This window comes from Gouania willdenowi, unplaced genomic scaffold, assembly GCF_900634775.1.
Source record: "Gouania willdenowi unplaced genomic scaffold, fGouWil2.1 scaffold_296_arrow_ctg1, whole genome shotgun sequence".
Lineage (NCBI taxonomy): Eukaryota > Metazoa > Chordata > Actinopteri > Blenniiformes > Gobiesocidae > Gouania > Gouania willdenowi.
This window is the reverse complement of record NW_021145056.1, coordinates 574,557-589,899: the sequence shown is the minus strand read 5'-3', so window position 1 is coordinate 589,899 and position 15,343 is coordinate 574,557. Positions and strand designations below refer to the sequence as shown.

Here is a 15,343-nt window from a genome sequence, read left to right as displayed (position 1 = left end):
TTAGAGACTCCAATCAACCTTACAGTCATGTTTTTGGATTGTGGGAGGAAGCCGGAGTACCCGGAGGAAACCCACGCAGCACGGGGAGAACATGCAAACTCCACACAGAAAGGACCCAAGTCCACCCCAGGGCTTGAACCCAGGACCTTCTTGCTGTGGGGCGGACGTGCTAACCACTAAGCCACCGTGCGCTGTTATATCCCTATTAACATATTTATTATTATCAGGGCTCTACACAAACTTATCCAGTGGTGGCACTGGTGTGACACACTTTCTCTGTTAGTCGAGGGGTTGTATAGCATAGACATACATGCTGATGAATAGTTGACTTAACTGGCTACCGTAGTTACCGTGTCTCTCTTAACAACCTGAGATGTTTTATGTGCAAGAAGCTCACATGTGTGATAGATAACGCACGGAGGAGATGGCTGGCTCACACACACACACAGTATTTATAATAAAAATATACCAATATTTATACAAAAAGTACACAAAATGACAACAGAAATGCATAAAAATATACAAAAAGGCTAAAAAAAACACACAAAATTACTCCAAAATACATACATTACAGAAAAAATACACCAAACAACAACAAACATATGAAAATGACTCAAAATACACATAACTAAATATTTATACAAAAATACACAAAATAACAACAGCAATGCACAAAACTACACTAAAAAAGATACAAAAATACACAAAAAGATTCCAGAATCACACTGCAATGGCAACAAAAAACTATAATTTTACAAAAAATGCACAAAAACACAACAGAAAGATACAAAAATACGCAATTATACCCCTTATGCTCCCACATGAATGCATACTTCCGACGGGCACTGTACTTGTTTTACTAACCACTAACACATTTTAACTGATCATAAAACATGTAACATGTTTGTACAATGAATCATTTTGTAAAATATATTTTTTTAATCCACTTTTATTTCATCACAATCCAAACACCAAATGTGAAACTTCTTTAATGAAATGTTTCCTCCCACTGTTGAGAAACATACATGTTAGGTTGGATGGAGTGTGTAACCAACCTGGAGAAGTGAATGGTTGCAGAGAACCATTGAATCTATTGTTGGTGAGACTTCATCATGACACTGATCATTCACTTTGATTGACAGGACAGATGATCAGAGGTGCTGAGTTTTTACCACCATGGTTTAAACCAGGATTAAAGTATGGGTGTAGTTTATGAGTGAAGCAGCAGTGAGTGAAGGAGTAGATCAGAGCTGCAGCATCTACATCATAAAAGGAGACCACACCCTCCTCATAGTCCACAAACACACCCACCTTCTCAGGAACACACTTCAGATGAAGAATGAATGGAGGATCTCCACATGCTTTATACACATTTCCATCTCTGAGTGCCACAGTCCAGTAACCATTCTTAGGAGTCGCAGTAATATATCCCTTCCTGTTGATGGATTCTTTAACCACTCCTAAATCCCAGTCAGTTTTTCCTTTAACCTGAACCTCAAAGTAAAATCTACCTGAACTGAAATTCTGCTTCCCTAAAACATTAATATATTTAGAAAATCTCTTTGGATTATCTGGAAGTTTCTTCTTCACATCACTGTCATAAACTTGTTTTCCATCATCAGACAGGACAAGGTAAGAATTAGCTGTAAGAGGATCAAGAGTCACATCTACTGCAAACTGCTGCAGCCTCTTCATCTCTAACATCTTCATCTTCATCATCTTGTCACTGAGTGTGTCCTCCAGCTGAGCCACAGCTCTCAGCACAGTTCCTTCATATGATGATGGATGGACCATGACCTCTGTCCAGTCCTTGGTGGCTGGAGGAGCTTTCAGAGAGCAGAAGTGTTGGAGGAGGTGGTCTTCAGAGTGGGAGAGCTGCTCCACCTTAGAGCTTCTCTTCATCAGCTCAAAGATTTCCTTCTCCAGCTCTTTGATCAAACCTTCAGCCTCTCTCTCTTCTACTTCCTGTTGCTCCTCCATTGTCTTCATCAGCTCCTTCAGGCCTCTCCGAACAAGCTCCATCAGAGCAGTGAACATCTCCACACCTTCAGCTTTCCCTCTGTCTGCTGCTTCCTTCCTGAATCTCACTGACTCTCTGATCACCTCCAGCTTCTCTCGTCTCTTTTGGATCATCTGCTGAAGTCCCAGAGGGACTAACTGGTGACTCCTGTGCTCCAAAACAGAACACATCAAGCAGACACGTGTCTGATCGCTCTGACAGAACAGCTCTAAAGGTTTGCTGTGCTTTGGACACATCCTGGATTCCAGGTTCTCCACAGGCTCCACCAGCTGATGTCTTCTCAGGCCTGATGCTGTCAGATGAGGCTCCAGGTGAGTCTCACAGTAGGAGACCCCACAGTCCAGGCAGGACTTCAGGGCCTTCACTTTGGTTCCAGTGCAGACGTCACAGGGAACTTCTCCTGGTGCTGCTGCTTTCTTCTCAGATTCACGTCTGAACTGAGAAACCATCTCACGCATCATAATATTGACCTTCAGCTGAGGTTTAGTGCTGAACACCTGATTACACATGGGACACCTTCTGGTGGTACTGGTGTCCCAGTATGTGCTGATGCATGTTTTGCAGAAGTTGTGTCCACATGATGTGGTGACTGGATCAGTGAGCACCTCCAGACAGATGGAGCACAGGAAGTGATGTTCAGACGTCCCACTGCAGGCAGGAGACGTGTCCACAAACTGAGGGACAGAGACAAGCAGCACATTAACAGGACACTCTCATTGTTGTGGAATGTTCCTTTACTAATGTTTCTGAGTCCATCTCACTGAGATCACCTCTAGTATTTAGCATTGATTCAGTCATCCTGTAGTAATGTGGACAGTCGGCTGTGCCTCAGCAGCTGAATGTAAAAGTGCAATAGTTTGAATGTTTAAGGTTCAGATAAGTTCTAAGGTTCTCTCATATTGACACTGGAATTTTTCTAAATTATAGGCTAGATTTTTTGCGTACTTTATTTTAATGTACAATCTCGTTATCTTTAAAATAACCAATATATTGTGTAATAACAGACTGAAGTTTAACATAGCACAAACCTTTAAAGTCTGCATGGACCACACACTACATTTTACAGTGATTTTGTTTGGGAAAACAAATTAAACTAATTATCTGCCTCAAATGTAACTTATAAATACACGTCATTTCTGTGCAACTTGTGATTGAAATTCACAAGTTGTGATTAATCGTGATTATTTAGTCATATTTGCAATTGATTGGTTATTTTTTTAATCCTTTGACAGCTTATTTATATTAAAAAAAATCGTTCCCCATGAGCAGTAGAGACCTTTCTTAGATGATATCACACATCACATGACTTTTGGTGGTGGGTGGTAGATGATGGAAACCAATGGCAAACTTTTTTTCAAAATGAACATTACATTTATATCAAACCTCATTTGGACTTGATAAAATGAAAGTTAAAGATATGGAAAACATCACGTCACCAATTCTAAACTTTAGTTCAAGTTATCTTCAATGTTCCTCAAATAAAGATATCTATGTAGTTGTAGATATCTGAGAAGATGTTTGGAATTGGCAGAAGTAGAAAGTTGTTATTCTGTTTTTTTTATTCATTTTTATATTAACTAGTCACATTTCCTGAGATGCAATTGCCGTTTGCTAAAAAGCAAAAGTGTTGATTGTCTAAAAAAGGAAACAAATGGTTCATTCATTCCTAAATCAAATATGTTAGTTTCTCATGTATAAATATAATTTCTCTTTAACTAAAAAAATATGTTAATCTATAGAATTTTCAGTAGAATACTGGATTACAAAAATATTCAATAGCTACAGCCTTGAAACATATTGTAGACAATTATATATAACATGTTTGACGTGAATCCCTGTTTTAAATGTTAACAAAATGAGCTAAATGCTAAAAACAGCTAGAAAATTGTCACTTACCTTTGACATTAGACGTCCTATAATTAAGCCCTTCAATGTTTAAAGGTGTTCCCATAAAAAGCAGCAGAGCAGCAATCCGTCACTTCCTTTCAGCAGCTCAATTCCAATGTTTCCTCAATTTACAATTTATATCTTGGGATAAAACAAAATAATGATCACATGTTAAATGTGTCACATTAAAATTAGTAAATACTTGTTCCTGTTGATTTGAGGCCAGTGAAATATGGGCCTGTCATAATACATAATAATAATAATAATAATAATAATAATAATAATAATAATAATATTATGTAGCTTTACGTGCAGTGAGACATTCCGTTATAGTTTCTGATGTAAATATTATATGCCGCTAACACACACACACACACACACACACACACACACACACAGTATAAAATGATAGAATTCAGACTAAATGTTAAATGTTAAAATGAACAAATTTAAAATGAGCTTTTATGACAAAGTTGTTCCAAAGATCGTTCAATATCAGCTCATTCACACAAGATTATGACTTAATATGTAAACACATTTAGATTAAAACAAGCAGTATTTACTCACTGGATTCTGGAAAATCACAAAATTAGTCATTAAAGTTGACATTATTATTATTTGAAACTTACTTTGGTCTCAAACGTTGCTCACTGATGACATCTGCTGGTCAACGTTAATCAATATTATTAAAGCTACTTTAGTCGTTTCTGACGGTGCACGGGGAGATTCTGTAGAATGGTGGATGTTCTGCAGCTTTCATCTTAGCCTGAGTTGCTATAACAACCTGTCAACATTGAGCTTCTATTTTAGCCTGAGTTGCCATGACAACCTGTCAACATTGAGCTTCCATTTTAGCCTGAGTTGCCAGGACAACCTATCAACATTGATCCTCCATTTTAGCCTGAGTTGCCATGACAACCTGTCAACATTGATCTGTTTGAAGCTGCCTTTTGTGATTAAATGTGTGTCTTATTAACATAGGAAGATCAAATATATTAAATTAAATAATGCAAACACACACATTTTACTCCTCATAGTGGATATACTGTATGTATGGACTGTTACATCAGGCATAATTACTACCAATGAGGGAGCGTCTTATACAACAATAGAAAACTAATGAACATTTTACTCACCAGGGGGCGCTGTTGGCCAAAAACTTACATACTCTAATATTTTCCTTTTATTTTTCATTGTCAAAAGAATCCCTTAATAAACTATTCAAAACAATGCAATTTAACTAAAAATAAATCTTGAATGAAATAAATAAAGGAATAATACAAATGAAGAAACCTATTATTTAAATTCTGGTTCTATAGTAAACAATTCAAAACTGCATAATAGTTCTTTTTCTTTTTAAAAGTGCAACTAAAAATGTATTTTGTGCCTTAACAATTGGACTTTTAAAAAAAAAAAAAAAGTCATTTTACTGTATTTACGTCAGATGTTTGTTTTGACCAGCAGAGGGCGCTGGTAACCCAGTGCTCGTCCAGAAGTGTTGGCGGCGGGCAGAATCTGCTACTACTTTCTTTCTGGCCGCCTTCTACTCTTAAACATGTTCATAAATGATTCCTTACCCCTTTAGCACCGAAAGAATATCTGTAATATTAAGTGAATATCTGTAAAAGTCACGTTTTTCTATTAGCTCTGTCTGCTAGCATAGCATCTCTTCTTCACCGGTAGAATAACTGCATGCCAACCGACCACTGGGTTACCAGTGCCCTCTGCTGGTCAAAACAAATATCTGATGTCAATACAGTTCAATGACTGTTTTTTTTTAAAGTCCAATTGTTAAGGCACAAAATACATTTCTAGTTGCACTTTTAAAAAAATAAGGAACTATTGTGCAGTTTTTCATTGTTTACTATAGAACTTCATTTGTATTATTCCTTTTTTTATTTCATTCAGGACTTATTTTTAGGCAAACTGCATTGTTTTGAATAGTTTATCAAGGGATTCTTTTGATAATGAAAAATAAAAGGAAAATACTACAGTGTTTTCTAGCTTTTTCTCAAAAAAATTAAAGGGATATTTGTCAGTCATCATTTGTCTACAGTCCCATTTTGTAAAATAAATCATGAGAGAATTGTATCGTGAACCCAGTACCGTGAATCGAATCGTATCAGGAGTTGAGTGAATTGTTACATCCTTATATATTACTGTAACTAATTATTTGTCACAATGAAGACAACAATATATCTCTTAAGGCATAGGGTAGTGTTTGATACATTTATAATGCAAACTACGTTTATTTATTTATTTTTTTAAGTTAATCTTTACCGGATTTACAGCAACAAATTGTGAACTTTGTGATGTTTGTTTCATCATAAAAAGATGATGTCAATGTTAATTTAAAAAGAAAAGAAAAAACATTATAAAAAATATATACAAGCCTCTGTTATGAAGAAATATATCCGGTTCTGGATAAGGTTAAATCGGTATTTAGTGCAGTCGTTCCCAATCTTTTTTGGACAATACTTAAAACATTACCTTTAAAATGTGTGAACAAGTCCGTAACAGGTTCGTTGGTGCAGTCGCTTCTTAAAGATTCTGAGTGTCAATGCTCTTTTTCTTCTGAGTTCTATTCTTCAAAGCCACATTTAATGGCAAAATGATGTCATAATGACTTTGAAAAATAGAATCATCATCATAAAGTAAGCACATATTTGCCTGTGTTGCTATAGGAATAAATTAAGACAAGACTTGCAATAAAAACAAAGTTTGAAAATGATGGTGTGCAAATCTTGTTAAACTGAGGCAAATAGCTGTGTGCTTATGTTACAATACTGTAACTAATTATTTATTATAATAAAGACAACAATATATCTTTTTAGGCGTAGGGTAGTGTTTAATACATTTATAATGCAAACTACTATTATTATTTTTTTTTTTTTACGCTATTTTTACCAGATTTACATCAACAAATTGTGAAATTTTTGGCAATTGTGTGCTTTAATGTGTGCTAAATAAATAAATAAATGAAAATGAAATGGAGCCTAGGGGTCATACAATTGTTAATATCTCTAGAATCTATTGACATGTTTTAAATTGGACTTTCCTAATAATCTTGACAAAGGTTTGTGCTTTTGGCTTCACTTCAGTTCTCACTCACTTTCTCTTTTGTTCACACAGCTTGAAGAGCTCAGCACCTCCATGTGTCCTTTCCAAAAAAAAATAAATGGTACAACCACCACTCACTCCTTCCCTCTAGTCACGGCCACCACCATTATACTTGAGCTCCACACTTGTCACCAGACTGTTTGAATGGATTTCACAACACAATAAGCTCAATATACACAACTATTACATCACATTTTTTGACTGTAATTGGTTAATCATGTAACTTTTACAACTTAAACTACCTCTTTTTTTCACTTTAGAATGACATTGCAGGATTTGATCCATAGAGATGCTCTGGCCCCTTCAACAGCCTGCAGTCTATGAAGGTGAAGGTTCTAAAGGTAAAGGAGGAGGTCAGGGTGGTGTCATGGATAGTGGCTTCCTTTGTTTACAATAAAATATTCCTGAAACTTATGTCTGATTAAAGAATCTTCTATTCAAAAAAGTCTGTCGTTACTTGAATCACAAACACTCATTGCTATGTTATCTGCACAGCTGAACAGGTAGTAGCAGCACCAAGAATAAGGTAAATGTAGGTGAAATGAATATTATCAATACCTGTAAAAGATAAAGATTTTATGAATGCAGAGTAGTCAACTGTTTTTAGAGACAATATTACATACGTACACACTAAGCATGTGGAGATTAAGCGATATGAATCAGTATCTCGATATAATGTGCGATGCGAGTGTATGGATTCATTCAGTGGCATCGGTACAATTTACAGGTGAAATCGAGATGCATCGGTCACTGCGTGCCTGCATCAGTAAAATCCATGGTTGCATCCATTTTTTCATCCATCCATCTATCCATCCATCTATTTTCTGACTCGCTTGTTCCTGTTTTCAGGTCGCAGGGCAGACATAAATGGTTATCATGACCTCTGACCTTTGTGATAATCTAAGACTAAAATAGATGGCAAGATGGCGCCTATGTTTGGCTGTGCCGCTGCCTCTCTGTTACGATGTCTGTTACAATGTCGGTTTCCTGCATCATTTCTAATAATCTCTGCCATCATATCTTTTCTGACAACCAGCAATTGTGCAGCGATGACCGGGCTAAACCGGTCTTCGCTGCACGTCAGGAGGAAGAAGGGGGGGGTGGGGGTTGGTACAAAATACCCCCAGCCTGTGAGCCAGATAGCAAAATAATAGGTGACGTGCAGGAGGTAGCAGTGCACCTTTGGACGAGAGATCATCCATGCTCAGCAGAGCTAAGAGGGAGAGGAGGAAAGGCGTTTACGATACAAAAAATGGTGCTACGTACGAGAGTTGACGTTTCCAGCAGCACATAGCAGCGCACACTCAACCAGGGCATGTGTGGAACTCATGGATAGTGTGGCGATGGTGAGATAAAACGATAAAAGAAACGGGGAACCGAGTGACACTCTGCATCTCCGGGAGGAAGAGGAAGTTGTGTGTGTGCAGACTGACTGGGGGAGAGACTTGGAGGAACGCCAAAATACAGTAAGAAATCCATTCAACTCTGACCTAGATAGTAAAATAATAATAATAAAAAAATAGCTTTAAAGTCACTGACAGGGTTTTTTTTTTTTTTAGAAAAAGGCTGTTTTCTCAGCTTTTTGCTCTGAAACTGAAGATTTGTGTAAAACTTGCTCTATTCAACGGCTGACTACAAAAGAACGAAACGAGCCAGAAACAAATGTTTTTTTTTTTTTGATGAATCCGGTGTCAGATTTCAGATAGTCATTGTAGAAAATATTCTGTGGGTCTTTAAAATCAGTCAAAATGCTCAAAAACAGCTGGCACTGAGGGGGGTAGAAAATCTGAAAATGGCTGGCACTGAACAAGTTAAGTAAGAACAGACCATATTCATTAAGTGTTATTAAGAGACAATAACTATTCTTGTGGTACTACCACCTTATTAAGTCCATACTAAGCAAAACATATTGAGATCATAATTCATATACAACAACTTCCTTACTTATTACTAATAAGTAATAATTCTGAGGTTATTGAGGGAAAACTCTGAGTTAATGGCTTACTGTTTGTATAATATAGCCATGCAGAATAAGGCATTAATAAGTACTTAATAATGACTGACTAAGAGTCAACATGTTAATAATTAGCATGCTAATAATAAGGACTTAATGGTGAATAGGTGTACCCCCCACTCACTGCCACCTCATTCTACTCCACCTCATCCTGTGAAAACTTAATGTCATTTCTCACCTCAAAAATCCAGAACATTCATCACCACCTCAGTCAGAACTCTCCTCTCCCCATCTCACCAGAATCCTTCCCATTTACTCGTTCCTTTTCCACTTTCCAACTCCCCCCTCCCTCTGAAATCTCAGACCTCATCCGTCAGTCCAAACATCCTCCTGTCAGTTGATCAAAGCCTCCCTCCCCTCTCTGATTCCTATCATTTCTATCATCATTATCACTGGAACCCCCCCCCCTCCCCCCTACTGACTGTATCACAGAAGATCAACACTCTCCAAATCCAATAGTTTCTCCATCCAAATCAACAACTCCTCCGTCTCCTCCTCCCCACAGGTTAAGAGTCTGGGTGTCATCCTAGACAGCACTCTATCTTACAGATCTCACATCAATAGTATCACTTAGTCAGCATATTTAGACCCTCCTCCTCCATTCATCTGACCACTCCCCTAGCCCGCCTCACCTGTGATTTTATACTATGCACTCTAATGGTTTAACGATGTACTGTTAAGTGACCGGAAACGTGCTGATTTTCATATAAAATTTATTATTATTATTATTAATATTATTATTATTATTATTCTGCCACCTAGTGTTGATGGTTGGAAATGATGCAATACACCCTAACAACAGTGTTTTTTTGGAGGGGGGTGTCAGTGGGGGACTAGGGCTGTGTTCATGAGGATGGTGTCAGAGGGAAAGAAACTGTTTTTGTGTCTGGAGGTTCTGGTCCTGATGGACCTAAACCTCCTTCCAGAGGGGAGACATTGAAACAGTTTGTGGTCAGGGTGGGAGGGGTCGGCCTCAGAGTCCTGGAGGGAGGGCAGATTGCAGCCAATCATCTTCTCTGCTGAGTAGATGATACGCTGCAGTCTGGCCTTGGCCTTGGCCGAGGCTGCAGCGTACCAGATGGAGATGGAGGAGCAGAGGATGGACTGGATGATGGATCTGTAGAAGTTCACCATCATCTTTGTTGGCAGACTGAACTTCTTCAGCTGCTGCAGGAAGTACATCCTCTGCTGAGCTTTTTTGATGAGGGAGCTGATGTTCAGCTCCCTCTTGAGGTCCTGGGTGATGATGGTCCCCAGGAAGCAGAAGAGCTCACTGTAGAGTCTCCCGGGGTGAGGGGGGCTGGGTTCTTCCTGAAGTCTGCTATCATCTCCACTGTCTTTAAAGCGTTGAGCTCCAGGTTGTTCTGGCTGCACCAGGACACCAGTCGGTCTGTCTCCACCTGTAGGTGGACTCGTCTCCATCAGAGATGAGTCCGATGATGGTCGTGTCGTCCACAAACTTCAGGAGTTTGACCACCTGGTGAGAGGAGGAGCAGATGTTGGTGAACAGGGAGAAGATCAGAGGAGAAAGACCACAGCCCTGAGGAGATCCAGTGCTGATGGTCCAGGAAGCAGAGATGGTTTTTCCCAGCTTCACGTGCTGCTTCCTGTCAGACAGGAAGTCTGTGATCCACCTGCAGGTGGAGTAGTTATGATCATAAACAGACTATTTATTATTAATGTAGGTTTTGTTTCAGATTTATTTGAATAAAAAGTTATTTCCTCCATGTTGAGCTACTTTTTTCCTCCACCTGGTTTTACTGGATCCCAAGCTGATGATATTTGAACCAAAAACATCTGGACCAAACATGTAAATTTCAACTCACAGCATCTGAAAAGTAATCCTTGGTTACACATATTTAAATATACATTTCCATACAATACATCTGAACCAAATATTTACAGTATCTGAATCAAAGGGAAAATCAGATCCTTGTGATCAGGTGCAAATGAGGAAAATCATCAAAGAAAGAAGGATATTTTCTGTTGCTATGGTGACTGGCTTATTTCAGTTTGATTTCATCAGAGAACAAAAGGTTTGAAATGTTTTCCTATCCTGACTCTCACAATGAGCAGAGAAGTGTTTTCACCTTTATTTTGATTGTTGTATTGAAGCAACAGCTCAACAGTAACACACTTTGGTCCACGGAGCAGAAGAGATAGAAACTAATCACCAGTAAATAAAGTCCAGTAAAACTCTGTGAAACAAAAACCAGGAATAAATAGTTGCTTCCTGGTAAAGATAGTAGCTCTAAAAATGGTTCCAATGATAAACTTGGTGATATTACAGCCTGTGCAGCAGTATGGGGGGGACGCATGTCCAGGTCTTAGTATCACCCGTCTGATGAAACCTGTTCCGTTTGCTGATCTCCATGTGTGTGATAAGTCCATGTGTTAATGTCAGCATGTTTATGCCTCCGTCCATTCCCTTTTTTCATTATATTCATGGCTAAAAACGCTCTTATTAAATAGTGTCGGCTCTATTCAGGGCCGCCATTTTGGATTATGTCATCACCCAGTGTGTCATCACCAGAAGTTGCACATGTACAGAACAATCAGAATTAACTTAAAGCCAATTTAAGTTTTGTTAACTGTTTAGAAAAAAGAGGAATTATTTAATGATTTAAAAACGGAACAAACCAGCCACCTAATTCAGAATTAAGTTCAATTTGGAATTAAATCGGGCCAGTGTTTGTGTGATTTGTGTGTGTGTGCGCCCGTGTGCGTGTGTGAGATACTTTTTTATTTTAGTTTATCAGCCTAAGCAGTGATTAAATGTGCTTTATATATAGACTTAACTTGTACACAATGGTGGTAATAGTTTAAAGATAAAGTCTGGTCTGTAATGGAGTGAGGCTGGATTAATTACATTTAAACTGGGGTTAAAGTCATTTATCACATCTACTTAAATTTGTTTGATTTTTTTTAAGGTACTTGTACTTTTTGTGTTAGTGTATGTGTGTGTTTTGTTCTTTGTCCTATTAGCATACCTTAACCTAATAATGCAAATAAAACAAGTTAATTATTGAGTAGCTGTAAATTGTGCTATAATACATACTAATGCTATACTATCATTCTCATTTCATCAGAAAACATCAAACAATGACAGACTTCATGATGTCAAAGACATGAAGTAACCACAGAGAGAAGCTGTGACTGAGAACATCCTCTACATCAGAGGTCTCATTCTCTATAGAAAATAAAAGCCAGTAAATAACACCTCTGTGGATGCGTCCCATGGTTTCTATCGGCTATAATTGGCTAATGTCCCGACTGATACTAAACGCCCCACTTTTTTCTGCTCTCTATCTCGGTACTTTCTACCATCTACAAATGTCACGATGTTCATGTCATCACGAAATACATGAACATTGAGCACAAAAAGAAAGAGTGGTTCATTATCCGCCTTGTTGTCGCTGGAAGAAAAAGGGTAAATGACGTTCTCCATGCGTCTGGTTGGCTAAACTTTAACTGTATTGTTTGAAAAAAAAAAAAAAAAAAAAAATTACTGGGAGAGCGACAGCAATTAGCTGACGTCATGTCATGTTGGATTTTCTGCAGATACACTTTTTAAGTTTTTGGTTGAAATGTCATGACAGAAATTAAGATATTAATTTAACGAAATAACCAAAGAATGACGGGCAGTGCTGACCCTAACCTCTCTGGTGCCCTAGGACAGATTTTATTTTGGCCCCTTTATATTTTTTATACCACGTAATTGACATTTACATTATTGTTATAATATTAATATCAGAATCATTTCTAACACTTACATAGTGGTCTTCACCATATCCACAAAGATGCTTTACATGAGGAGAAAACATGAGCAAATTACTTTTTTGACATTTTATTTACTTGTGATAAAAATGTTTCACATACACATATAAAAGAACACAAACAAGTAAATAAAAGCTAATTTAAATATCTTAGTAATTAATATTATTATAGTAAAGCATTGCACAAAAACAAGATACAGATTAAAATTATTTTTAATTTAAATACTTGTGACTACAATGTTTTACTATATTTCATTATGTAAAAAGATGCAAAACTTCCAGATTTAATATAATCTTAATTAAATTTCAGTAATGAACACACATTAATATAAACAATTACAGTTCACAGAGGTATTGCACAAATAAACTATTTATTAAAATAGTGTTATTTTCTGGTGGTGATTTATAAACAGCTTTAACCAACACAAGCTAAAAAAGCTCCATTCATTATATGAGGAGAGATTTATCTCAGAAATATTCACTAATACATACGGAGCCCTGGAGGTGACATGGATAAAAAAAAAATGATCTCTAACTGTAACTTAATTATCTCGTAGTGTAACTTACTTATTATCTCACACTGTGAGTTACAGAGACTGGTTCTGGGTCAGAGTTTATCACAATGACATCATCCACAGTGCTGGATATTCATCTGTTTATTGATTTTTACATTGAAAGTGAGTTAAAATATAAAGATATTAATGATTTGTTTGCTAGTCGGCACAACTTTAACATGAGTGACGGACAGGTAAAGAGGATACTTTAGTTCTAGAGGACACAGTCGTCATAAAGCATAGCTTAGAGTCCTGGTTGAATTCATTAACAACAACTACAATACTACGGTAACTTCATGGATACCTGTGAATAATAATAATATTAATGCATTAGATTTTATTTAGTGCTTTTCATAGACACTCAAAGCTCTTTACATTGATGTACATCATTCTTTCACTCCACACACAGTGGTGGTAAGCTACTATTGTAGCCACAGCTGCCCTGGGGCAGACTGACAGAAGTGAGGCTACCATAGTGAACCATGGGTCCCTCTGACCACCACCAACACTCACTCACACACTACATTCATACGATGGATGTACATGGACTTGAAAATGGTTGTATTAGAGTTTTTCAGCGTTTCCTCGTCCCTACAGATGCAGACAATTATCTTTGATGATCACAATGTGTCCTAGTTGTTGTCGAGGATTAGGAGACATGTGACAACACGTTGTTTCAGCATGAGATATTTATACTATGTTTATTGCGAGTTCCTCGTTATTTGTACCGGTGAATTCTTGAAATTGTTTGAAGTGAACAACATATAGAACATGTCTTCCTTGTCCATCACACATTGCTGGGGAACAACAGAGTTGTTGTGTCCTTAAGTCCCTATTCTCCACTATTGGGTGGTGTTTTCACTGGTAATATTACAGTAAATAGAACTAGTGGGGATTACACACTGCTATCAGGGTAGCTGATACCTCACTGTCACATTATTTATCTTATTTTATTTTTACTACTGTAATGTGTCTGTATCTAATCCTTATTTTTAACAGCCTTTTACTTAATTATGTACTTTTAAAACATTTATTCTTTCTTTCTTCTTGTTTAACATTTATCCTTTTTATATGTAATATTTATTGTAATGTAAGTAATTTCCCCCTGGGATAAATAAAGGACTTCTGATTCTGATTCTGGTTAATATTATTACCTGTGACGATGTTATTTGAGATATTTACAATTCCTGTTATAACTAGTCAGAACTAAATTTAAGACTTTTTACTTATATGTTAAAATTTCTGGAAGACTATTTTATTCTAACATTTAATATGTCAGATATATATGGAATGCAATTGCTAAAAATGAATAAATTAGGGCAAAACTAAATTACGTTGGGTGTTACACTGAGCCAAACAGTGGTGCTTATGTGAAAATAACTAGTTATTTATTATAATAAAGACAATAATATTAAGGCGTACATTAGTGTTTGATACATTTATAATGTCTACTGAATACAGAAAAAGATGATTTACATGGTAAACACTGCTTTCAGTTCATTAAAGATAAGAACAATAGATTTTAAGTGTTTTAAGACAAACTAACATCAACTACTGCACAAAACAAGACATAAACACAAGCTCACTGGGGACATCTACTGGTGAGATTTAGAGATATAACTTTAGTTGGAAGTTGTACAACTATTTAACAGTTGTAGTTAAGATGTGGAAATAGATTCAGGGCTAATTTTTTTTGCATTGTTTGCACAAGTAAATTATATTTTCATACCTGTTTATTTTTCATTTATCATTAAGTGTTACATTTAAGATAAAACAATATAACCTTTATTTGTCCCACAAAGGGGACATTTGCAGTGTTTCAGCAGCAGTAGATAAATAAACAGGGTAATAAACAATAGGAGATATTTACACACACATGGTCCTGTACACAGTACAGTGAGAAAGAGGGAAGATAATGGTGCATGAAGGAACATTACACAATAAAATATGTAATTCTTAAATTGTCTTTTTC

At 36.9% G+C, this 15,343-nt stretch overlaps 2 protein-coding genes across 7 annotated transcripts in view; both read right to left on the bottom strand.

Moving 5' to 3' along the window:
* Window positions 1-15,343, bottom strand: part of LOC114459319 (peptidyl-prolyl cis-trans isomerase FKBP8-like) — a 79,592-nt gene that overhangs the window by 25,735 nt on the left and 38,514 nt on the right. The window lies entirely within an intron of this gene.
* Window positions 1,018-15,343, bottom strand: part of LOC114459317 (E3 ubiquitin-protein ligase TRIM21-like) — a 243,496-nt gene continuing 229,170 nt past the window's right edge. Inside the window, exons 1-4 of one of the 6 annotated variants that reach the window (XM_028441607.1) lie at window positions 6,398-6,471; window positions 4,537-4,691; window positions 3,917-4,048; window positions 1,018-2,694 (exon numbers count right to left, since the gene is read on the bottom strand). In XM_028441607.1, the coding sequence (XP_028297408.1) occupies window positions 1,123-2,694; window positions 3,917-3,925 (1,581 nt within the window). In that variant the 5' untranslated portion in view covers window positions 3,926-4,048; window positions 4,537-4,691; window positions 6,398-6,471 and the 3' untranslated portion in view covers window positions 1,018-1,122. Of the gene's footprint in view, window positions 2,695-3,916; window positions 4,049-4,536; window positions 4,879-6,397; window positions 6,472-15,343 lie in introns of those variants that run through there. The other 5 variants (XM_028441609.1, XM_028441606.1, XM_028441610.1 and 2 more) reach the window with 5 other exon arrangements.